This window comes from Lutra lutra, chromosome 4 (genome assembly GCF_902655055.1).
Source record: "Lutra lutra chromosome 4, mLutLut1.2, whole genome shotgun sequence".
Lineage (NCBI taxonomy): Eukaryota > Metazoa > Chordata > Mammalia > Carnivora > Mustelidae > Lutra > Lutra lutra.
The window spans coordinates 26923279-26949705 of record NC_062281.1 but is presented as its reverse complement, the minus strand read 5'-3'; the positions used below and the strand labels follow the sequence as shown (position 1 = coordinate 26949705).

Genomic DNA, 26427 nt, shown 5'->3' with positions numbered 1-26427 from the left:
CATGAGCGGACTTTGGTGAGAAGAGCTGATGGGGCACCTAATAGTGTTCACTATGGGTATAACACTGATAATGTCTGTCACCATCTCAGAACATTCTTTGTGGCTGTGGGTTGGGGGGCCTCTGGGTGGCTAAGCTGGTTAAGTATCTGACACTTGATATTGGCTCAGGTCATGATCTCAGGGTCATGAGATGAAGCCCCACATGGAGCCAGTGACCATTCAGCAGGGAGTCTGCCTGTCCTCTCCCTTCCCTTCTGCCCCTTCCCCCCATTCTTTCTCTGTCTCTATAAATGTAAAGTAAATAAAGAAATAAAATCTAAAAAAATAAAAATAAAAGCTTTGGGTTAATTAATGTCTTAGTGCCAGGAACCCCCGTGCATGTCCTAAACAACTGGTTAACTTTTATATTTTGGAGTGTTAGATTCCTGCCAGTTTAGCTAGGCTTATACTGGATATATTTTATTTTTCCTTATTTGCCTAGTCTTTGCTCAATTTCCTTTCATTAAAAAAATTTAACATTATCCCCTATGTACATTTTTAATAGGTCTCAATATGGATGACAAAAATTATACTTAATAACTCATTTGGGTACATCGTTTAAAGATTACTTTTATGAATGGAGTCATAATAACTAAATTACTGTGAAGGTCCCTAAAGTTGATAAGGGAAATGCTGGAGTACAATTCTCTCCTATTAAATTTTATTTAAAGAAAGAGGCATGTGTTACTTTATCACCCTTCACTTGGCACAGCTTGAGGTATGCAAGAACCCACAGGACCCCCACAACTGTGGATGTGATCTTTTTTCCCTTTGTGGAGTATATATCTTACTGTTTTGGAGGAAGGGAAGGACTAACTCTATTAAAATAAATTTGTATAGCTAAAGTCTCTTATAACTGTAAACACTGCACTCACTCACTAAATAATTGTAACAATGACATACATTAAAAATTTCTTATCCACAAAATAGACCATCATCATTCTTCCCGTCAAGTGAATGTTGGTGCCTCTTTTCCAGGGGTGTGTGCCACATGGCAACAGATACCCTGCCTGTGTGACAGGCATGAGGCCCAATGGCAATGTTCCAGGACAGGATGAAGAATGGAATTAAAGCTGTATGATTATAATATTATCACTACCTCCTTAAACAATGATCAGTTCTCTCTTCATACCTGAATTTTCTTTTCTTACAATTCGGAGGAAGAAAAGATTAAAAAAAAAAAAAGGAAAAGAAAAGAAAAAAAAAGTAAGGATTCATGCAGGAGTTGACATTTGGGATAAGCTAAACGTATTGAGCAGTTTTCCACTGAAAGAAATTACTGAGTTATAAAAATGTAGAGGGGGCAAGCCATGAGGTGGATTTAGTGAACCATTGGTAATCCAATTTAGCCACAGGAGAAAGTATTTACATATGAGGAAATATGCATGCAAAGTTAGGAAAAGCAGAGAAAAGTTCAAAAGAGTCAGCTTAGTGGATAAATACTAGAGACTGCGGAGTGAAGATGCTCGGATTTGCACCTTCTTGGCTCCCTCCATTGGCTGCCATGTAATCCTAGAAGAGCTGTTAATCTCTCTAGGCCTTCAATCACTCTTATAAATCATTGTAGTAAAGGTACCTAATTCATAGAATTGTTGTAAAAATTAAATTAATTTTAGTTGAGAATAGTGTCCAGTGTGTATAAAGGATTTAATATATCTTAGTTGTGAGAGAGACTGGCCAAGAGACTATAAAGACTGAACACCACCACGGTAATTATGCGACTGAGTAGTCCACTGAAGGTTTTAGGAGGAGCAAAATCTGAACTGCTTTAAGTACTGCACGGCATTGGATGAAAAAAATATAAGTGAAAAGATGATTTCAGTGTCCACTGCAATAGTCGGTGTGATAAACAATGAAAGATTGAAGTAGGTTGGAAGCAGGAATAAATAGTAGAAAGGGGGACAGAGATGTCATATGTGTTGCTACAGGGGAAGTTACTGGATTTTGTGTAATCTGAATAAGGGAAGGAAGTGAGAGGGAAGACTTACGAATAATTTATCTTTTTTTCCTGAGCTGTGGAGATCAGAGGGGTGGTGAGAACAAAAATGAAACATCTGTAAGAAAGCCTATTATCTTCACGAGAAGAAGAAATTTTGTTTACTTCTGGATACATATGTATAGCAGACTGAATACTGGCTCCAAAAATATCAGGTCCCCTCATCTCTGGTGCCTACACATATTGCCTTACAAGGAAGAAAAAAAAAAAGACCTTTCAGATGCCATTAAACTAAACATCTTGAGATAGGGAGATTATCCTGGATTATTCAGATGGGCTCTAACTACATTCATAAAATAGATGTCAAAGGAGATTTGACACAGACAGAAGAAAAGAATGCAATGTGGCCATGCGGGTAAAAAATGGAGTCATACTGTCAGATACCAAGGACTGCCAGCAGCCACCAAAAAGTTAGAAGAGGCAAGGAAATGTCTCCCCGAGAGCCTGGGCAGAGGGAAAATTGGAGGGTCAAAGCATAGCCCTGTCAGCACCTCAGTTGCTGCTCAGGAAAACTGCTTTGGGACTTCTAGTCTCCAGTATTCTGAGAGAATAAATGTCTGCTGATTGATTGATTGATTGATTGATTGATTTATGAAAACTTCTGCTATTTTAAGCTCTCGTCAAGTAGCAGCAGCCACAGAAGACTAACATAATTTGCCACTTGGAGTCTGGGCACATTGTGAATGTAGTTTGGCGCAATAAACACAGAAGGTGTGGGAGAATCAAGTAAATGACTGAGGATCCACAACGACAAAAAGCCCAATAAGAGTCAAAATAAAAGATTTAAAAAGAAGCAACTATTGATTCAGCGTTAAGAAAAATCTTGCATTAGATGGAGCTGTCCATCACGGCAACACGATAGCTTTATGAGGTAATGAATTTCCAATCACTAAAAACAGATATTCCTCATATAGACATTCAAATCTCATTTTAATTTGCTTGCTAGATTATATTAACTCATGATGATCATTCTACAAATTGACACAATTAAGTAACGAGTGTTGTTTTCCCAAGGTTATTCACATAAAGAGTGTTCTTCTGCTTGATAACTCTGTTATTATAGCCCTTTTGGAATTCTTCATCAATAGACTTTGCTAAAACAGACAGACAAATGAATACACTAGTCCCCACAAAAAACTTCTCATGTAAACTTAATATAACAAATCACTCCATTTATTGAAGCTATTTCTAAAGATAGCTCTATCACTCTATATTATTTGGACCTTTTTCAGCATTTTTAAATGTTTCTTCTTTCCACCACTGGTTATCCCATTTCATCTCAGAGAGAATTTATTGAATATTCATATAATTCTTAATTTACCCAGATATTCATCCTAACTGAATAAAATAAAATAAGCATTTCTTTAAACCTGATGTTTAGTAGTATATAGTAGTCAGGTAGCTTTTAGGTAAAGTTAGTGAAATTTCAAATATAAATCACATACTACATATGTGTGTATATATGTTATATAATTTCCTATGATTTAGGGATATGTCTAAAATTACCATACATATAAGTGGTTAATTAGAAGAAAAGTGTTTGGCAGTCCTTTAGAGTATTTAAAATTAAAAACCTAGTACACGTCACACTCTGTTAAGTCTGATAAATGCTCTGTTAAATTCAAATTCTGTTTTCTAATGTGTGATCATTAAATAAAATGCTTCCGGGACGCCTGGGTGGCTCAGTTGGTTAAGCAGCTGCCTTCGGCACAGGTCATGATCCCAGCGTCCTGGGATCGAGTCCCACATTGGGCTCCTTGCTCAGCGGGGAGCCTGCTTCTCCCTCTGCCTCTGCCTGCCATTCTGTCTGCCTGTGCTCACTCTCTCTCCCTCTCTCTCTGACAAATAAAATCTTAATCTTTAAAAAAAAATAATAAAAAAAAAATAAAATGCTTCCTCAGGGAAAGATTTTATAGTGTTATTGATATTAAGAGTCCAACTTTGAGCCGTGTTGGGCTAGGACAAGTGATACACAATGTCCTTTGTCTTCAGAGGTCTTAGTTCATCATACTGCCTTAACTCCTTAAAATAGTCCAAAACTCCACTGCTTGAGGAAGTATTCATTGGTTCATTCTAAAAATATTTACTGAGCATGCCAGAGCAGACTTAGTGCCCTCATGAGCTTACGGATAATTAAATAAGCTATAACAGTAAAATGTGATGGGTGTTATAATAAGGAAATTACAGGGACCTATGAGAACGTACAGCACGGGACTTAACCTTTTCTCAAGTTCATGGAAAGTTTTTCACAGGAACTGTTTTAAGTTGAGACAGAAACGATGACTAAGAATAAGCCAAATAAAGGAAACTCAAGAAGAGTGTTGCTTGCAAAGGGAGCAACATGCACAAAGGCCTAAAGGCAAAAGAGAGCTTTTATAAAAAAACTAAAATAGTGTAAACAGAAGAGATAAGAAATGAGGACAAAGCACAAAGGCATAATCAACTTGTCAAGAAGTTAAGGATAGAGGGGACAGTTGAAGTATTATAAGCAGGAAAGTGGCATTATTGGGTTTTTAATTTGGGGTTACTCTCTGCCCTCTGAGAAATAGATTAGGGGAAAAAAAGAACCTGGGAGAAGAATGATGACCACCCAATCTTAAGTGGTAAAAATTTGGATGGAGAGAAATAGACTTACTTGATTTATGAAAGACAGACCTGACACTGACATATTTCATTGTATAAAATAGGAGAAGAAAAAAAAATCATCAAGATTTCTGGCTTCTGCAACTGAATGGATGAAGGATTCATTCCAAGACAGAGTACACTAAAGAAGTTCCATAATAATGAGAAAAAATCATGAAGTCAATTTTGAACAGGTTGAATTTGAAATTCCAGCAAGAAATTTAGCTGAACATGCCCAGTGGGCAGTAAGATATATGACATGCAACTTAAGTGAAAGGTCTGGGCTAGATATTTAGGTTTGAGACCCAATATTTATTCAGTTCTTCATTAAAAAAAAAAAAATGTTTTCTGATGGTCTATTATGATGCAGATCCTGGGGGTCATCAGCACAAAATGGTAGCCAAAGACATGGAAGTAGATAAAATGTCAGAGAGAATGGTGTAACGTAAGATGAACAAACACCACGCAATCTCTTAAGCGCTGTATCTGATGTGGTGAATAGAAAGACAAGACCATGTTCCTAGATATAGAACGAAGAGCCACTGCTGTAAAAAATAAAACAAAGTCCAAGAGAGTGTTGGTACCGTGAAAACTAAGGAGAAAAACCATGTTTTAAGAGTGACAAGAGAAGGGACGGGATTAGAATGTTGCTGTCAGAATAAGCAGAATGGGCAAAACAATGCATTTACTGACCTATATATAGGTCCTCGGTGATTACTATGAGTGACTCATTAGAGCACTGAATGCTAAAGCCACATTGCAGGGCTCAAAAACAAAACAAAAAAAAAATGAGAATTAGAGGGGAAATGCTAGGGTTTGCTTTTTTAATATTATTGTAAGCTGAGACAGAAATGGACAAGCTGATAATATTTAGGAGCTCTAGGATAACCTTCATAAACTCATAACTACATGAAATAGCAAATATTCTATGAAGGTTCTAAAGTTATCACCTGCTTTCAGATTTTCTATACGACCTGGAACATGGACAATTCTAAAATCTTTGTTCATTCTACCGGTCATGAGATAGGATTTACTTGTTTTCCCAGAATTTTATAGGTTGGCCATAAAATGGTAGCACAGCTAGTAAGAATAAAAGCATAGATCTATAGTCTTTTCATTTTTTAATGTCCTTTAAAATACTGTAATACATTTCATATTTTCTCATTGGTTTACTGACTTATTTCATTCCTAGCACCTGTCAAGTGATTTTTTAAAAAATTTTCTGAAAAATTACAAAATTCAAAAGGTGATTTTTTTAAACTAAAAATTATACTACTAATTTCAGTTTTAATGAATGATTTCTTGGCTATGTTTTCCATGGCTAACAGATATCTCAAGTTTCCAGAGGAAAACCTTATGACTCAGTTGGAGAAGTAATCAAATTATTTTTATGAAATGTAGATTATATAATGTTTTGTGAAGAATAATTACCTTCCATGGAATATATACAGACTCAGGAGTAAAATGCCATCAATTTATCCAGAAACAACCAACCTCCTTCTAAAACAGAGTAACAAGTCAAATTTCTCTTCCCCAGTTGTAATAATATGGTATATCATGTTGATTATAGACTAGCATCCATGTGCCTTGCTAACAGAGAAGTGATTTTGTTCAACTAAATGAGGACAGTACACATCAGAAGAGAAGTCGAGCCCCTTACTTAATATTGATTTGTTTGGGCCAAATCATAATAAATCTTTTGCTACTGGCCAGTAGTATATGGCTTAGGAATGAATCTGCTTGCAATTTTGATCAATAGTACAAGAGGGAAAGTCTACTGGAAGGATTTCTAAGAAAAAAAAAAAATTTAACCACTGTAAAGGTATGTAAGATAGAAACATTCCATTTTGGCTGTTGGCCATTGCTGTGCAAAGCTGTTATGTAGACATCTCAAGATCATGAGAAAAGAAGCTTAAGAACTAAGTCAACGTGCTAAAATGGCAGAGAAGAGAGAGAGAGAAAAACCTGGATCAAGAAGGACACAACTAAACTTCTGAAATAAACAACCTTTACCCCCGATTCCATGTCATGTAGAGCAACATATTTTTTCTTACTGCTTATGCCTTCTTGAATTGGTTTTCTTTTTTTTGCAGGTGGGAAAATTAATAAGTATCTTTCTACTTACGTTCAACCATGCCAGTGAAAAGCACTGGCTTAAACCTTTAGAAGTAACCTGCAACCTGTCATCTCTGAAGAGGATTAACTTCAAACATACAATAAAAAGGAGAAAAATTTAAATTTCCTTACTTGAATGCCAGCTCCCTCCGGCACTGTGATCTTCCATACGCAATTCAGATTGTTGTCATAAGGCTCAGGGTATCCAGGAGACAAAATAGTCCCTTTGCGCTTAGTTAAAATTCCACCACAGGGCACTAAAAGTAAAACAATTCAAGAGAGGGAGTTAATTCTAATGCAAAGGATTAAAATAAGAGAAAAGGTCAGAGATAACATCTTAGACAGATACTAGAATTGCAAACACAGCCAAATCTTACTATTTTTTAAAACTCATAAGAACAATGAAAATTAAATCTTTCTCCCTAAAAACTTTTAAAAATAATTAGACAACATGAATGGATAACCTTACAATGGCATATCTAAAATCTTACAACTATTAACTCAATGACAGGCTATCACCTCCAGTATATTACTAAAAAGTGCAATGGTACATTTGCATTAAAATCGCTCATGTCTAGAAATGGAATTTTTTGAAGAATTATCTTATATTTATGATTTTTTTCTTTATGCATCATTTAAAGAGTAATAACATCTCTTCAGGAGTAATCAAGGTGATAGCAACACTTATACAGAGCCTACTGTTTGCCTAAGACTCTTAAAAGCAGTGTACAGATTTTTAACTCATTAAAGCCTCCCAACAATCCAATGAAATATAAATATTCTCTTTATTTTACAGGAAATAGAATCACTAAGGAATTAAATAACTTGCTTGAAATCATAGAGCTAGTAAGAGATGACGATGAAATTTGAATACTGATAGTTTGGCTCCATAGTCCATGCCCTTTGGTGGAAGAGGAAACTTGATATGGGGCCAGTCTGGTTATTGCCAGTACTGTATGACAAGAAAAAAAAAATGTGTAGAACTGCTCTGAAGTCAATAAAGGCCTCTATCATTTTTTAAAAGTACTAAGTATTAATCTTAAAATGCTCCTACCTACTATCAGCTTGGCTCTGGGCATGACCTATCTTACAATGTTAAATACTGTGTGATGTTAGATATGTTCCTTATACTAGCTGAAACTCAGAAATTTTGTATGTGAAATGATAACGCAGGTGTTTAAAAAAGGGCTTTTGTGAAAAATATATAGATAGGATAATGTACATAAGGAAGCTAGCACATTGCTTGGAACACAGGGAGAGGTCAATAAAATATACTTCCTTTTATTATTTCCTTTCACAACTATTATTATTTTAGATACCACTGGCATTCTGATGCTTGAGCATTTGTTGTAGTCTCATTGTAACAGTGAGATATCAGGATATGCCTTTTATAATAATTTTTAAAAAGTTAGTTTTCTGCTGCTTCCAAAGCCTAATGCAAAAGCATAGGGCAGTTGCTCAGAAGAGTGCTACAAAGGTTTTTAATAGTGTAAGAATGTATCTTCAAAGAAAACCATTTTGTTGTAATTTCCTAAAAATTTACATTATTGGGTTCTATATTCATTCAGGTTAAATGGATCAGGAAAAAAAAATAGCTCCTTTAAACAAAAAGTCAACAGTTTGAGATGACTTAAGAATTGATGTGCTAGGAATGGAAGAATATAATAAAGATTCTTCTGTAAGACTTCTATAATAGAGATTCACTCCCAAAAACAGATTAAAAATAAGTGATTGATGAAGTGCTGATTCTGAGTTCAAAGAAAGTACGGTTGGTCTTCTACATTGGCATTATCCTACCTGACTCTCATTTTTGTCTCGGTTACTACAGTAATCATACCAATGGGCCTCGTCACGGTGGGTATACTATACATGTAATATGTCTCGTTATTATTAAAATGACCTTTTTAAAATTAAAATTTGTTGAAAATCCTTCAAAAATCTCCCTGTTGTGTCAATTTTAAAGATAAATACAGCTAACTTTATCAGTCTCTAACTGCATCTTCAGGCTTATAGGTACTCATGGTTTCCTAATATGTCACCATCACAATCCCCCATCCCAGTTCAACCTACTGAACTAATATACTCTCTTAATAGTGATTTGGTATGTCCTTCTCCCACATAGCAATCACTACCATCCATGATCATTCAATGTTGGTTTTACCTATTTACTTCTTTGCTAACTCCCATATTCGTTAAGTGTCCCATAGTTTTCCATAGCACCCAGTTCTTTCCTAGAGAGCTCTGTCATGGTATAGCTCATGTTATGTTTTCATGTACTTTTTAATTTTAGGCTCTTCCAACAGACTGAAGTCTGAGAAGATGAAGCAATTAACTATTTGTCTGGAACTCTGCTCACTGTGGCGTCAAGATTCTAACTCATTTACCCTTCATATTCTAAGGTTTCCTTCCATGCTGCGACAGTGACAAATCCCTTCTTCCTCGCTTTCCAATCTGTCCTCCATCCATTTCATCAGTCTTTTGTCTTCACTCCATTGAAATGACTATGCCAAAGTCACCAAAATATTCTTGTTGCAATGTGTTATTCAATTCTTAATTTGCATTTTGCTCAATCTTTGAGTAATTATCTCTTCCTTTTGATCACTTCATCTACCTTGAGCCTTTCTTTGGCTACAAAGACACCACACTAGCCTGCTTTTTTCTATACCACTGGTGATACAATCAATCTTATTCTTCCTCTCTTCCTTTCTTTTTCCTCGTCCTTTCTTCCTCTTTCTTTCCTTTCTTTCTTTTCTTCCTTCCTCCTGTCCTCCTCTCTTTCCTCTTTCTTTCTTTTCCTTCCTTCCTTCTTTCCTTCCTTCCTTCCTCTCTCTTTCCTTTCTTTCACCTTTTCTTTCTCTTCTCTTCTCTTCCCTTCTCTTCTTTCTTTGTAGCTTACCCTCCTCCCTTGATCTTGTAAATGTTGTAACACTCTCTGACCTAAGCTGTCTTCTCTTTTTTTTCTAACCATCACTTAAAAATGCCATCTATTTCCATGTCATCAATATAGTATGACTACTAAATGTCTGTTATCTCAAATTCTGACTTTTGCTCAGATTCCTGCTATAATATGCCCAATAAGCCTCTGAAAACTAATATGTCTAAAACAATGCTTTTGAAATTTTATCTATACAATTCTCCATCTCAGTAAATGTTACTATCATTCACCTAGCTCTAAGCCAAAAATCTAGGATTCATTCATTTTAATTTCTTTTCTTATATTCAAATTCACATTTACCTCTATGTTCGACCTATCAGTAAACTTTCCTATCTCCATTTAAAAAAGTATATCATGAAGCTTATCAATTCTCATCCCTGACTATGATCTTCCTATCAAAATTACCCTTATTTATCCTCTCCACTATTGCAATAGTTTGCCATTCCATCCTCTTGCTCCTACTCCATCCCTCTTTACACAGTGATTTTTTAGAAAGTAGCTCAATGAATTCTCTCACTGCTTAGAGAAAATTCAAGTGTCCCACATACTTTGAGGGTCCATATGACTTGGCCTCCGCTCTGCCTCCCCAGACTCTTCTATCATGTTTGCCATCATTCACTCTGCTCCAGATACCTGGGATTCTTGCTGTGGCTTGAACATGTCAAGATCTGTCTCTGCCTCATAGACTATACACATGTTTACCTCAAAGATTTTATAACCCCCTCCATTCATTTCATTTGTATGTAAAACAGCAGCATGCCCTGGGTGTCTTAGGACCTCCGCCCTTTCTTTACTTTTCTCCATAGTACATACTACTATCTGAAAGCAACACTGGTGTGTTGCTCAGTCTCCCTCTACTGAAATGTAAACTCCAAAAGGGCAGGAATCTTATCTTCTTATTCAAAGCTAGATGAGAGACTGATACTTGGTAAGCACTCAGTAAATGCTTGGTGAATAAACTGTTGACAAACTGGTTGTATATCTGTGATATCTGTGTGTATATTTTGGTTATAGGTTCCTGTTCATCATTCCTGCATTATTCCTTTCTTCCAGTGATTTCCTAAATAAGCCATATATAACAATACAAAGTTTCATATTACTATATATAAATATACTATAAACGTATCCCCAGATATGCATTACTATACATAGGATATTTTATAAAGTTTCAATTCCTACATATATTATTTATCTGAATATTTGTTTCCTATTTTAAAAGATACATATTTCCCTACTGATCAGTAATACACTATATAACATATGGATTAAGAGAGCAATGGGCTTTAGACAAGCATCCTGTGTTCAAATCCTGATTCTGCTTTTATCTGTAAACCACAGAGTTTTTACTCTCTTAAGAGAAACAATCTTATCTACCTCCTGGTATTGGTATCAACATAAAAAAAGAAAAAAGAAAGAAAGAAAATGCTTAATAGTGCTTTTTATAAATACTGATTGCTATTTATTATTATTATTATTTAAAGATTTTATTTATTTATTTGACAGTGAGAGATCACAAGTAGGCAGAGAGGCAGGCAGAGAGAGAGGAGGAAGCAGGCTCCCTGCTGAGCAGAGAGCCCAATATGGGGCTCAATCCCAGGGCCCTGAGATCATCACCTGAGCTGAAGGCAGAGGCTTTAACCCACTGAGCCACCCAGGCGCCCCTATTTATTATTTATTTTGAGTAACCTTTTCATGGATGAATAAATGGATAAATAAATGAATCAGTGAATGAGGAATCAGCTCCTGTATTTCCTTATCAATTTCTCTACTGCTCTAAGAAAAGATGATATAAACGGGGTGTTGTCATGGAGAGAATACAAGTAAAAGTAGTTCTTTCTGAGATTCTAAAGTTTCTGTGGGGGAGGGGAGGCAACCAGATAAAGGTGATGGGATAAGTAGCTAATTAAAGACTTTCTGCCTAAGGGCAATAAATGGCAGGTTCAGGGGCTTTTCAAAAGAGGCCTCCCACTAACAAAAGTACTTATGCCTTAGGCCATATATTGTCAGAGCTATTAGTGGCTGCAGGGGGTTATTTGAATCACAGAGTCTCAGAGAGAGGACAGCTTGGTGTTTTATGAGACTAAAAATTTTAAGAAATCTGAAGTGTAACAAGGTCAAATTTGTAAGATTAAAAACTCAGTCTTTGGCATGTATTTTTCAGTTTTATATTTATTCCAAGTCCAATGTTCTTATCAAAATACCATTGTACTTTATTATAATTTGCCTAAGAATGGCTGGATATGACAGATTTGTGCACAATTACTAAATATCACTTACATACTGGTGATTTAAACTTGTAGGTCCCCTACCTTAGTATTTGACCATGCTAACTGTAAGGACCACCCAAATGTCATGACTAATGGTGCTGCTTTTCACTTAACGGTTTAATTTTAGTCTGTCAGTTTTTGCAAAATTATGGAATATTTCATTGTGTTTTCCTATAGCCAAAAAAAAAAAAAAAGGAAAGTGTTGCTAACCATAGTAAGAACCATGAAACTAAAGTAATGCAGAGGAGATGGAAATCATTAGGAACGTGGAAAGCTGCCTTTTTTTGGTTTCAGATGAATGCTCACTTGGCTTAGGTTGTTAACTGAGTATTCACGGGATAGTAAACATAGAGAAAATAATAAATAATAAATAATAATAAATAATAAATAAATAATATATAGTATATAATATAATAATATATAATATTATATATATAATATATAATAAATAATAAATTATAAAATCTGGTAAATAGATTGTCAAAGATTATAACTAAACTGTAAAGAGTAAATAGAGAATTTGTTCTCTCTCAGAATAAAACTACCCAGATCATATGTAAATCTATTGTTTGCTCTTTCCTACAGAAATAGTCTTAGAAGAGTTCCAAACTTCCAATGGCTTGTAAAGGTCTAAGCAAGCAAAATGAGCAAGAGCATCAGCATCTGGTGAGGAAGGTATGCGTTGTAATGAGCACTGGGTATTATATAAGACTGATGAATCACAGACTTGTACCCCTGAAACAAATAAAAAAAAAATTAATTAAGAAAGCCTGAAATTGAAAATGCATGGCCCCTGGACTTGGGAAACTGTCCAGTTGTTTGACCTCTACAAGAATTCAGGAAATTATCACAGCTAATTGCTAAAATCCATTCCCTGAGCGAATGTTTATTGAATATCTATTATATGCCAAGTCCTCTTTTGGAAGAACATAAAAACAATAGTGGCAGGGCAGAGGAGGACAAGAAAGACTAAGAAACTAAAAACAAAACAAAATAAACAAAAAACAAAAACAGACAAAAAAATCCCAAATGATATGTAATATAGTGGATGTTTGTCATTAAAGAAAAGCAGGGTAAAGGCATAGAACAAATGGAACATGGGTAGCACAAATTATTTTGGATAGGATGTTGAAGGAATATTATCAGTTTGAATGAAGTGATGTAGTAAGCCTAAAAGATATCTTTGGAAATGCATGTTCCAAGCAGAAGAAATAGAATATTCAAAGATCTTGAGGCAATTAATATTTTATTCATGAACAAATGTTGACGATGAACTAAAATTAAAGATAATGCTTTGGGGTACCTGGGTAGCCCAGTAGGTTAAGCATCCAAGAGTTAAGCAACTCTTGATTTTGGCTCAGGTCATGATCTCAGGGTTGTGAGATTGAGCCCCACGTTGGGCTCCATGCTCAGCAAGAGTCTGCTAGTCCCTCTCCCTTTGCTCCTTCCCCTCCCCACTTCAAATAAGTAAATAAATACAATCTTAAAAAATAAAATAAATAAAATTAAAGATAATGATTTGATACTAACCTAAAGATGACTGTGTACTTGACTCTCATAGTTGAATCTTTAAGACACCAAACCTTTTCCTTTTTTGAATATTTTAAGACACAATTATTTTTATTCAGAACATTTTGAAGCTAAAAATACTTACAATTAAAAATAGAAATACATGTATATTTTTATTTGGCAGTTAGACCAAATGGTAGACCCTAAACTGAGTTATCATCCGAGTGCCATTTAGAATCACCATACTTCTAGTTTTGGACTCAATTTTAACATTAAGATTAAACATGAACCTTAGTAATAATATAGGGGTTTTCTTCCACTTTAAATAAAGATTATTTTTAGGGTTTAGAATTTGTATTCTCCTTATCCCACAATATATTATTTTTCACTCTTTCGTTTTCTTATTCCTAAAATATCCTTTCTTTCATTTTTCTGGTTTTATTCCTTCTTTAATGTCTTTTTATCTTTTCTTCTAACCCTGTCTCATTTTTTATATTTTCATAGACAAAAGAAATTTCTTTGAATAATCAAGTTTTTTAACTTTTCAAGAACAGAAGGAAAGTCTGAATGAAAATCTTTAATAAATATACATAGTCAAAACCAAACACAGTTGTATTAATCACTGTTTAATTTTTTTTCTTTTTTTTTTTTTAGATAATGAGCATACAGCAGAGGGAAAGAAAAAATCGTAAGCAGGCTCCATACCCAGCTTGGAACCCATTGCAGGGCTGGATCTCATAACCCTGAGATGATGACCTGAGCCAAAATTAAGGGTCAGATGCTTAACCAACTGAGCTACCCACTGAGGTACCCAGTACCTTACCACTGTTTAAATTTTAACTTCATTAATTTTATACTTTCACATACAATGAGAACAAACCAAATCATGAACATATGCCTATTATTTTAAGTCAGTTCCTTTTCAACCATTTGTCCTTAAATATGAAAATTGGTAGAAGGAAATTTCAGTCTCACAAAATTTAATATTTTATTAAATTAATATTTTAATAAAATTTTAAATAACTGCTATTTTAATTTTAATAAATATTTTATTATTTTAATAAATAATATTTTATTTTATTTTAATAAATAACTGCTATTATTCTCAAGAAAATTGTTATTATTTGTCATCCAATGTCTTTCTTAAAAGTTTTAAGTGCAAAAAAAATGTTACATTCAAGGACCCTTAAATTATTAAGTTGGAAAGGATGATAAGAGTCCATGTGTTTTGCCTTTTTAAGATACAAAAATCTCCTGTGGAAGATAGTTTTTACATTTATTAACTTTAAAATGTTATTAAAATATATCAACAAATGAGAATCAATAATATCAAGCCTTTTGTCAGTACTGCATGTAAATTCTATATTCTAGATCCAATACCTTTAGAATTAAAGTTTTATCTCCTGCTTCTGTGAGGGAAGATTTGGAAACAACAAAAACAACTTAATTATTGAGTACTTACTGGATTCTAAGAACTAATAGTCACAATAAACCTACAGGGAAATTCTCTTATTTTCCTGATTTATTGATATGGCAATTAAGAATAAGAAATTGTGTAAATTTTCCAGGATCATATAGTGACTCACCCACATCTCAGTGTTAAAGTCAGAGCACAAGACTATTATTGCCCAAGACTTAATTAACCCTTATACTAAGAACTTAAGAGTTCCCAGCTGTGGGAATTTTATTTGGTTTTACATGATTATTTACAATTTTCCCCATTAACATGATAAATATACAAATAGAACCTTTAACAGAAAATTTATAAAGTTACACTTCAGTACTCTGCATCGATAATAGGTTCTCTGAACACTCAAACTAGAGCAATGATATTTAAAGATTAATGAGCTAGTTTATGAATTGCCAGATATCATTGTATCATTCTATTTTTATAAAAAAGGAATATTTTCAAGGAATTTTCATCATGTATATGAAACTAAATGAAGACAGTTACTTACCTAGTTACCTTCTATTATACGGTATTGATATTTTCTATCAATACCTACATAAATAAAGTAAAAGTGACACAAATTATGTAAATAATTACCGGGAAAAGTGAGACAGAAATAATGACTGATTCTTGATATTTATAGAGAAATATTAAAAAATCCATTGTGAGGCTGATGAGATAAATTATTATCATGCGTCTGTCTTCAATTATTAAGTTGATTTAAAGCAATGTAATTTCCGATTTATGCATATTGCATGACTAATTTTGGCATAGACATATAGGAACATTTCTCTCAGCTCATGGTCTTTAGTTTAGGATAATTTATTTATTACTATTTTATAAGAGTATGAAGTCAACATATATTGTGGCTCAAAAGGAGAAACGTCTGTTTTGTCTTTATGAGAGTATAAAAGTACAGAAAGGGGAAGATCTGTTCATTCCATTAACCCTATCTAGCTCCATGCTAGGTAAAAATACTGGAGGAACATTAACTCCAAATGATTTGTTTTCCTGTACTTGTTGACTGTCAAAAAAGTATTTCAATAGGATAAGAAATCCTATAAATAAATAAATAAATAAAATGTAGATATCAAATTAAGAAGGAATTAGCTTATAAATCAAAACCTAAAAAGAAGCAGTCCTCTATTATTTAGGCTGAGGTATGGGGTCAGAAAAATTTAGTTACTGCCCCTACTCCACCACCCACTATGTCCTGATAGTTTTTTTTTTTTTTTTAAGATTTTATTTATTTATTTGATAGATAGAGATCACAAGCAGGCAGAGAGGCAGGCAGAGAGAGAGAGAGGAGGAAGCAGGCTCCCTGCTGAGCAGAGAGCCTGATGTGGGGCTCGATCCCAGGACCCCGAGATCATGACCTGGGCCGAAGGCAGAGGCTTTAACCCACTGAGCCACCCAGGCGCCCCATGTCCTGATAGTTTAAAAATAACTATTTTACCTCCCTAAAACTCAGTTTCTTCAACTGTAAATTCTTAAAGTAACTTTTCCAGTTGGTTTGCTGTAAGGATTAAATTAAATATGTATTTAAATTGTTCAGCATGAAAGCTGGCAAACAGAAAGGATTACGTAATTGCTAATCATATCAGAAATTGTGGTAATATTTAGCTAAAAGATGAGAAAATTGAAGAATCATTTATAGCCTTCTACTGATTTAAGTTATTTTTATAGGTAGTTTTCAACAAAGAAAAGAATAACAGAACAATAGTTCACATTCCATTTATTACAGTGGGCAGAACTAAAATATTTGGTGTAAGAAAAATGCCCTGTGAAATATGCTAGCTATATCTGTTTTGGGGCTGGTGATATCAAGTTCCTAGGAAGACCAAGTAACCATCCTTCCTTACTTTATATTCATAATAGCCTTGATTTTTACCATATTCCCAGAACAATTACTAATAATGTCCTGATATGGATGGAAAACACATGATACTTAGAGCAGACATATCCTATACAAATTACATCTTCTATAAACGGTATCAACAGAATTTACTCCTTCCTCAGAGGAAATCAGTATATTGATTAACAATTTGAAAATACATTTTAGTTTAATGAACCATGAGCTAACATTATATTAAATCTCTGTTAAAATATGGTAAAATATGTTTTCAAAAATTGAAAATTAAAAGTATTGATGTACATAATTTCTTTCCAGGTATGGCAAGATGTGTTATTAAAATACATTTTAGGGGCACCTGGGTGGCTCAGTGGCTTAAAGCCTCTGCCTCCAGCTTGGGTCATGATCCCAGAGTCCCGGGATCAAGCCTCCCATCATGCTCTCTGCTCAGCAGGGAGCCTGCTTCCTCCTCTCTCTCTCTCTCTCTCTCTCTCTCTCTCTGCCTGCTTCTCTGCCTACTTGCGATCCCTGTCTGTCAAATAAATAAATAAAATATTTAAAAATAAATAAATAAATAAATAAAATACATTTTATATACTTATAAGTGTATATGTGTGCATATACACAATCATTTCACCATCTATGAAAAATTGGAATTGGGATTATTAAAATAAAAACAAAATTTTGCTTATCTTTTATTTAAATAATTCTTCCTCTTATTTTGTAAATCACATACCAATATAACTTTAATGAAAAAATTCAATTCACAAGAGCTATTTCTTAACCTGAGATTAAATTTTACCATTCTTTTTTTAATATAATACTGTATAATCAGGGGTACCTATGTGGCTCAGTCATTTAAGCATCAGACTCCTAATTTCGGTCTGTTCATGATACTGGTGTCCTGAGATCAAGCTCTGCCTTGGACTCTGCTCAGTGCAGAGTCTGCTTGAGATCCCCTCCTTCTCCTTCTGTCCCTCACTCCCCACTCCCCCACTCCCCCATTTTCTCTCTCTCTCAAATAAATAAATCTTTAAAAAAATAACATTATACCATGTAATCAAAGAAAATAATTTCCAGATATGCTCTTGGGACAAAAAAGTAATAAACTTCCTAGCATACCTTTTCCCTATCTATAGAACTATACAAGAGCCAAAAGTCATTGTAATGAACTTGAAGTAATATAAAATTCTAAATTTTTTGTGGTTTAGGAAATATTTTAATCTGTTTAATATAATTTAACAGGGTTAAGAGCTTACAATTTTAGAAAGTGTATATTCTATTTACCAATTTAAATTAGATAAAGTCTTACAAAAATGAAGTTTTAAACAATTAGATTTCTGGCTAACTATATGTATTCCACTCATCAAAAAGTTATCACTTAGACTTGTAAAAGACTGAGAAGATCTCTTATTTTGTATTTTTTACACATATTTATAAAAAATAGATAAAAGAAAAAAAACAGATTTATTTTCTAATGCATATTTTGTAATTCTTTTGTTGCCAAAATAGAATATGTTAAAAAAAAATCAGCTTCTGAGATCTTTAAAAGATATATAAATTCTTTACATACTGTAGGAATCTCTGCATAAAATTTTAGAGATGTTTATTTCAACAATCCCATATTAGTAGCATTCAAATTTTGTGTTATTGGCAATATGTGCATATATCTTCATACATCTAAATCAATAAATGAGGAAACTATCCAGCTAATTCAACACAAAATATTTTTCATTGATCACATTATATATGAACTACAGCAAATATCCATATTTGCTTGCCCTATTTAGGTACATCATAACTAATGGAGTATTTAAAAATTAAGGTATAACTATTAGATCTAAAATAGAATTATTGATAGATACAAGATAACTAATTTTGATATAAAATAGGTACAATCACAAAGCATTCAAGCTTACATACTCACCAATACAGGTAGGTAAGGAATCATTCCATTGGGCCAAAGAATTGGGCACAGTATCACACCTAATTGCAATGGATCCATGGAGAATATATCCTGGATTACATTCAAAAAGAACCAATGAACCAACTGCAAATTCATTGCCAATCCTTCTTCCAAATCTTGGTTCAGGCACAGAGCTGCACTGTGTAGAACTTGTTCTAGGAACAGCTGTGTACAAATAATTGTTGATTTTAATTTCATATTTGGTCGAAAAATGCAGATTTCAAAATGCTATTTAAACAAATTTCAAAGAAATCTTCACTTTTTATCAGCACTGAAATTAACAACTTGAATATATTTCTAAAAGTTCTAATATTCATACAGAAAAAAATATAATTTAAAATGAATATTGCTATTGTCATCAAATTTTTTTATTTAAAAAAACATCTTACTTTTAATCCTTTAAACAACATCAAGTAAGTTTTGTTTTTGTTTTTGGTTTTGGTTTTTTTTTTGGTTTTACTAAACTCATTAATACAACAAAATAGTTTGAATTAGGTATTTCCATTTACGGGATGATGACTGAAAGATATATTTTTTCTTTTTATATTGGGATACCATGTTCCAACATGTGTCAGGTTACATGAGGTAATGTCACATTTTATTTTTCAGTGGTTTCATAGATTTAAAAAAGAAAACACAACATTGTACTAATTTCACAGTATGTTCACAAACTTAATTGTTCAAAATATGTTTGTTATTGAAGATAATTATGTTCAAGGCTAAGTATAAGTCAGACAGATTAACAACAATAGAAGTTTTATTTAATAATCATACAATATTAAATTTGAAATTGCTTTTAGATTTTATAGGTATGTACTTCGATTGTGACTTTTTTTTTTTTTGGTTTAGTAAAATAGAATGATAACAGGATGTTTTTTCTTTTTAAAACACATACAGATGGGATTAAAGAGTTTGACAACAGCCCAAAAAATGATATGATGAATTCCAAATAGATTGATTCCTCTTATGTGACTTGTAATAGTGCCTTTTTAAGTTCATAATATCATATCCTGTTTAATGAAGGAATACTATTAAAAATGAAACAGTAAAATATTATAGACAACATTATAAATGGGATAACGTTAATAAAAGTATCAAACCATGTATGTTTATAAATTTCTTAAAAATAAAGTTCAAGATACATTTAAGAATAAATACTACATGATCATACACAATTAAAACAAAATGTTTCAAATTATAGCCCTAATATTTAATGATAATGTTGAAGCCTGTCTATAAAAGGCGAGAAGAAACTATGTAAATAAGCTTTCAATTACACAAAAATATTTAATAGCCATGAAGAAAGTTTGAAATCTCCTGAGAGAATGAAAAACTAAAATTTTAGAATGAAATAATGATTTCCCTGCTTGTCTAAGTACATCAGCACAAAATTCTGTACATTTTTAATTTAGAATGCTAGGCTATGGGAAAAATAGAAGATGCAGAGAGTGAAGAGTTGTCAGAAAAAAAATGTTTTAAAACAATATGTTGGAAGGAAGGGAAATCATACTTGAGAATGATGATGGAAGCAAAAGGTCACTTTTAACTTTGGTCAAATTAACAGTTTTCAAGTAATGGGGGAGGAACAGAGCGAAACTTAAAAAAAAAAACAACTGAAAACAACTTTGGTCTCTCCTATATGGTTATGAGGATCTCATCATTAATAATTCTGAACATAGCATGAGGAAATTGATATCATTCCTTAGTGTGTTTCTAGGCTACAGGGTCACTTACCTTGATAAACAAAGTGAAATCCCTTAGCTGTTATTGGTCCAACTGAAGTAAATCGAATTGTGATCTGATTACCTGAACTCAGTGGAAGTGATTCTCCTACTCAACAAAACAAACACTAAGATATCATAAATAATTTCATTCAGTAAACCTAACAAATTATATTAATTTACACTGTTATTTGAAAATGTCAATCTATGTTCTATCAAATTACTTTAAGATAGCCTACCTCTGACAATATATTTTCTTTGGGTTCAGTTTCAATCTCAACCTTTCTACCATAAGGCTTTTATTACATTTTGATACATATTGTCTCATTTCAAAAATAATCCTTAAATATTTTCTATTACATTAAATACCACAGACTCAGTGACTAAATATTATATTTACTTGATTACAATCTCCCAAAATAGTTGGTTATATTTTTCTCAAGCGTTTGAGTTACTATTGTGTTTCTATTTTTGTTTAAAATAAAGAGTGATTCTATTTTCAGTTTATTTTTCATATGGATGACATAAATCTCAAATTTTACTCTAATACCAATCAAAGTCAGTCTTTAATCAATAACTGATGCATGGCAGTTCTAGTAAAGGATACCTGAATGGGATCCTGAGAGGGAAGATAACAGAGAAGATTGCTGAGTTGGCCCATCATACACCTCAACAACATCGTGGAGTGATGTCTGGAAAAATACAAACTGGCCAAACACCACTGATCAACAGGAACCAGGAGAAGCAAACAAATCACCAACCATCCAAAAATGAAAACAAAAAACAAAACAAAACAAAAAAAAAAAATAGAAAGAGGAGGAGAGAGAGAACAAAGTATTACAATATAATACTCATCTTTTTTCTACCTTTAAAAGAGGGTAGGTGCCAATTGGTTGATATGCCTAACACACATATCTCAGGTCATAAGGTAATGACCATGGCCTAAAAGCAATAAAATTTTTTAAATACTATTTTTTAAAAAATAAATTAAATGGGTATAACATTTATCTGTAGATCAGAAACTGTAAGGTTGGTGATTAATACTTTATAATAATTCTGATTTTTCCCATTGGTAGTTTGGTTCTCTTCACTTTGTGACTCTCTTCTCTTTTTCTAATTTTTTTTCTCCTCTTTTATATAAGATAGACAATATTTTAATTTAGGGGGATTTCTTTAGATTGCTTTTAAAATGCTGTTCTGCTATAAGTAATAATTACACTGGAAAAATATCAGCAACATACTTTAAAGGTACAGTGTTTAGTTTACATTTTGACTTTAAAATGATTCCTAAGCATTGCTAATATTTTGCCAAAATCAAGAAATATAATTTATAATTCCTCAGCAATTGAGATATACAAGTTTACAAAATGGTTGGTTTTTCATGGTAAATACCGATCTGAAGTACTTATCAATAGATATTTATAAAGGTCTCTTTTTTGTACTTTTCCTTTAATTATATGTGAACGTTATATGTAGAAATGACCCAAAGTATAACTTAAAAGAAAGAGCCTGTTCCAGAGCAGAAATAAGCTTGTATTTTGTGTTTTTTTAAAAAAGAAAAAAAAATAATAAAAAATATCCTTAAAACACTTTTTGAATAGAAAAATTATGGCATTTAAAAGTACTTTTTTAAGTTTAATAATGTTAAGACAAGGTGACTTTTATAAGCTCAAAATCACATTACTGTAATTCAATTATACATATATATATTTTAAAGTTCCTCATAATTTACACTTTGAGTCAAGGTTATGGTAATCCTCTGGTGGTCTCTTGAGGACAGCGTAATTCATTTGAAACATGCTGAGTTTTTCATATGAACACATACACATAATACTGTAAACAAAGATACACTTTTTTTTTTTTCTTTTGTGCCTGCTAAAATAAGCTGGTGATCTCAGTCCAGTTCTTTGTGAGGTAAAGGGAAATGAGGGCAGATACAGAGTTGTTGCTTTGGACAATTCCTACACATTGTTGTGCTATTTTTCATAAATAATCCTCCTGAAAACATTTCTTAGAAGTTATGAAAACACATTTATGTTTCTATTGAATCAGATACATGCATTCTATTTTTTTTAATAGTTTACAAGTCATGAAATTTCAGTCCAGACCTTTTTAAAAGACCCATATATTGGTCCACCAAATTCCAAGCCATTTCCAAAATATTCCAAAAAATATTAAGAGTTTTTGTTTTCTGTTTTTGCTTTTTTTTAAGATTGGTGCTTGATCTGTTTTCAACAGTGTCTTTGAAAGTTTCTACTATAATGCAGATGTTGTCATTGCCTGTCCAAGTGTCCCCCCACAATAGTGTTAGTCTAATGACAGGCACTTTGCTAAAAACACTGTGCAATGAGGCTCTTGGGAGATAAACTATTCTTTCTCTGTATCTTTTTTGGGAAGACATAAGAAAAAGAAACCACTTAAATTCAACATCGTTTAACTCTTTCTGCCAAATATTTCAAATATTTCCTTAGGAAACTTGCCCAATTCCCAAGCAAACCACCACATTACAAACAATATCTAAAAAAACAACAACAAAACAACTCCCCTTCAAACAAACAAACAAACAAAACAACAACAGTCATCCAAGGGTTTTTCTAAGGAAAAAAGGAAAAACAATGGTTTTTCTTGTTTTTAGACCTCTTATTCACAACTATTACCTTTCTACAGACAGACCAGAATTTTGTGTCACTTCTGAACTAGATATGTTAAAAGGGTAACTTCTAACAATAGAGCCATAAATACTGCATATTTGTATCATGTTAAGTAATGAAAACTGTAGGGCATGCCCTTGGAGTGTCCTTAGTAACTTATGCCTGCAATTGGTGGTGCTCATTTTGAGATGACAGTGGGGAGAACTGAGAAGGACAGGGAATAAGGAGTGATGTGTTGAATCTAGCTTCATTAAGCACTTATTAACTAGTAGTAAGCTACTACTCTTCAACAGGCTCTAACTGCATTAACTTACCCAATGGAAATCTTAACTTAAAAATAACTTTTATTAGGAAAAAAAAAAAAGTTACTCTGAGAGTATACTAAGCCATTATATGAAAAGTAAAAGTTTAAAGTATATTTTTGCATAACTTTTCTGTAGTATGAAAAATCAAGAACACCTGCACAGTGATATGATTTCCTATACATTACCTGGTTAAGTATTGCCTCATTAAATTATGTTACAAGCCCGAACCAAATATTTCTCAGCTAGAAATTTCAAGTATTAAATGGTAAACCTTGTGTTTTGCTTCCCCAGGCCATCCACAAATGTCTTTATTTAGTTAGTTTTCTTACATTAACACAGCAGTAGGTCTTCTGTTTCTAAAATATTCTGAAGGGCCAACTGTACCCTTTGCATGGTTGAGGTCTTTGTAGGAAAAACTGTGAAAGACTTTAAGATGGATCAAAAGGTAATTGTATGTTGTGTTCGGTGAGATGTTTTTTAGCCTACCCTTCTGGGTCACCTGTGTTTTGGGGGGGCTGTGGTGTATGCAATGGTATATTGTCCAATGGACAGACCTGTAAATTCATTTCAGCATTCCATGCTTATCTATGTATCTATCTATCTATGTATAGATCCGCCTCTCTATCCACTGATCTATACTTGGCTATTGAATTCTATATTAAACCACTGTAGTATTTACTAAAACCCTCTTTAATTCCTGAGTTAAATAAAATTTTTGATTAAAAAAAATTTGATACATGTTTACTTTATATTTGCATGGGACTCAACTTACACTCTCTTTAAAAAACGAAACAAAACAAAACAAAAACCCTTTTAACACTGATCTACATACCTCAGCCTAATGACTGGACCATCATTTTATTTCTAGGACTACAATTAACCCCCAAAGTCTGGGCTGATCAGGCCATCTAAAATAATCAGCGAGCCCTCTGTCTTCTTTCTCTTAGTTTCCAACAGAGATACAAAGTTCTCTGCATCTCAGCTCCAGGGCTGCTTTCCCTCTCTCTGGAGATCTGCTTGTGAAGATCAAAAGCACTTTGCTCTCAGGTTATTAGAATAGGCTATAAACGCTAAGCTGCTTCTTAAGGGAAGCACCACTCTAAGTAAATTTTTCCCCTTTCTTAAGCATGATAGATCTTAAAAATAATGTTTTAACTCCTTTGTTCGAAATCCGTTTTATAATGTTATATGTGTATTATTGCAAGTTATAAAAAAGAAGAAAAGGGAAGCCTAATAAGGCAGAAATAAACATGTAAAATACCCCTACAAATCAGTCTATGCAAAGAATCTATTTATTATCTCTGAAATTACTTCTGAGCCTCTTATTTTCCATATATTTTATTCTAGAATACAGTTTATTAATCTAATTAATATTGTTGATTCTGTTCTATGATATACCGGAAACAACTGGGGTCAGAAAGCCAACTGGTCCAGAGAGTCTTTCTCTTAGACCCCATTAACTGTATTTGTAGTCATTCAGGTGGCAGCTTATCTTTACCTATGGAAAGATGTTAAGTCAGCCAATTAAACTAATTGTAAACCAACAATAGGACATGCTGGGCACATCTTTTAATGCAGATCATTGCTGTGCTAATCATTTAATCCATTCTTAAAAGCAAGTCCTCTACCAACCACAAAAGGGTAACATGTAGGAGGTGTTCTAGGCTGCATTAAAAAACAAAAAAAAATTATATGAGTTGGCTCAGTGGTTAAGCCTCTGCCTTCAGCTCAGGTCATGATCTCAGGGTCCTGGGATCCAGTCCCGCATGGGGCTCCTTACTTGGCAGGGAGCCTGCTTCTCTCTCGGCCCCTGCCTGCCACTCTGCCTGCTTCTGTGAGTTCTTTCTCTCTCTCTCTCTGACAAGTAAATAAATAAATAAAATCTTTAAAAAAATTACAATTTAGATTTTTTTTTTTTAAGATTTTATTTATCTGACAGAGAGAGATCACAAGTGGGCAGACAGGCAAGCAGAGAGAGAGAGAGGAGGAAGCAGGCTCCCCGCAGAGCAGAGAGCCCGATGTGGGACTCGATCCCAGGACCCTGAGATCATGACCTGAGCTGAAGGCAGAGGCTTAACCACTGAGCCACCCAGGTGCCCTACAATTTAGATTTTTTAATAAAGATTTTATTTATCTTTTTGAGAGAGAGCGAGCGAGAGAGCAGGAACAGGGAGAGAAACAGGGAGCCTAAGGAGGAGTTTGATCCCAGGACCCTAAAATCATGACTTGACCCCAAAACAGACACTTAACCAATTGAGCCACCCAGGTACCTCTACAATTTAGATTTTTAAATGTCACTTAGTCTGCTTAAATCACTTAAATAGAGAAAACCTCTAATTTGATCATATAGATAGGATATTCACCCTAACTTTAAAATTTCCTAGTTCATTTGCTCCCCCATGAGCAAAGAAACGCAGAATGAGACAGGACATTGTGTTTATCTATTTTTCTTTGTAGATAAAGCAAGGTTTATTTGACATCTAGTTTTTACAGTATTCTATCTAACCAAGATAGAAAGGCGGGGGTCCATTTACTGAGGCAGTTTGCATGATGCAAGTGCTCACTTAACTAGTTTCAAAAAACGATTTGTTTCCTCATTCTGTACCAACTCTGCCATTTCTCCTTTAGCCACATTAGTTGAAGTCATGAGACTATCCATTCTGCTTAATTTAGCCATTTCAAATGTACATCAATAAACGATGAAAGGGTGGCTGGAATGGCATAAAGAAATTCCTGAATATTAATACATCTCCAGAATTAGAAGGCACATTGCAGACCAGCAGTCTGCAGTATCTTGGTGGAAGTATCTTGGTGGAAAACAGCATAGTAGACGAGTGAGGTGTGACATTGGGCACGATACGGCTTTGCGCCCAGAGGAGTGTGCATTTGTTGAGAACATAAATAAGTAGTTCTCTACTCTCAATTGTTGCTGAATGTTCCACCATTGCCTAAGCAAGTCAGAAACTTGGAAGTTGCACTTAATTCTTGTACCATCGAAA

At 33.6% G+C, this 26427-nt stretch overlaps 1 protein-coding gene across 5 annotated transcripts in view; it reads right to left on the bottom strand.

Moving 5' to 3' along the window:
- The window catches only part of CSMD3 (CUB and Sushi multiple domains 3), a 1255873-nt gene that overhangs the window by 155890 nt on the left and 1073556 nt on the right, over positions 1-26427 (bottom strand). For 3 of the 5 annotated variants that reach the window (XM_047727675.1, XM_047727671.1, XM_047727672.1), the window contains 4 exons: positions 21080-21193; positions 20486-20581; positions 18713-18916; positions 6905-7029 (listed from right to left, as the gene is read on the bottom strand). In XM_047727675.1, the coding sequence (XP_047583631.1) occupies positions 6905-7029; positions 18713-18916; positions 20486-20581; positions 21080-21193 (539 nt within the window). The remainder of the gene's footprint in view (positions 1-6904; positions 7030-18712; positions 18917-20485; positions 20582-21079; positions 21194-26427) is intronic. The other 2 variants (XM_047727673.1, XM_047727674.1) reach the window with 1 other exon arrangement.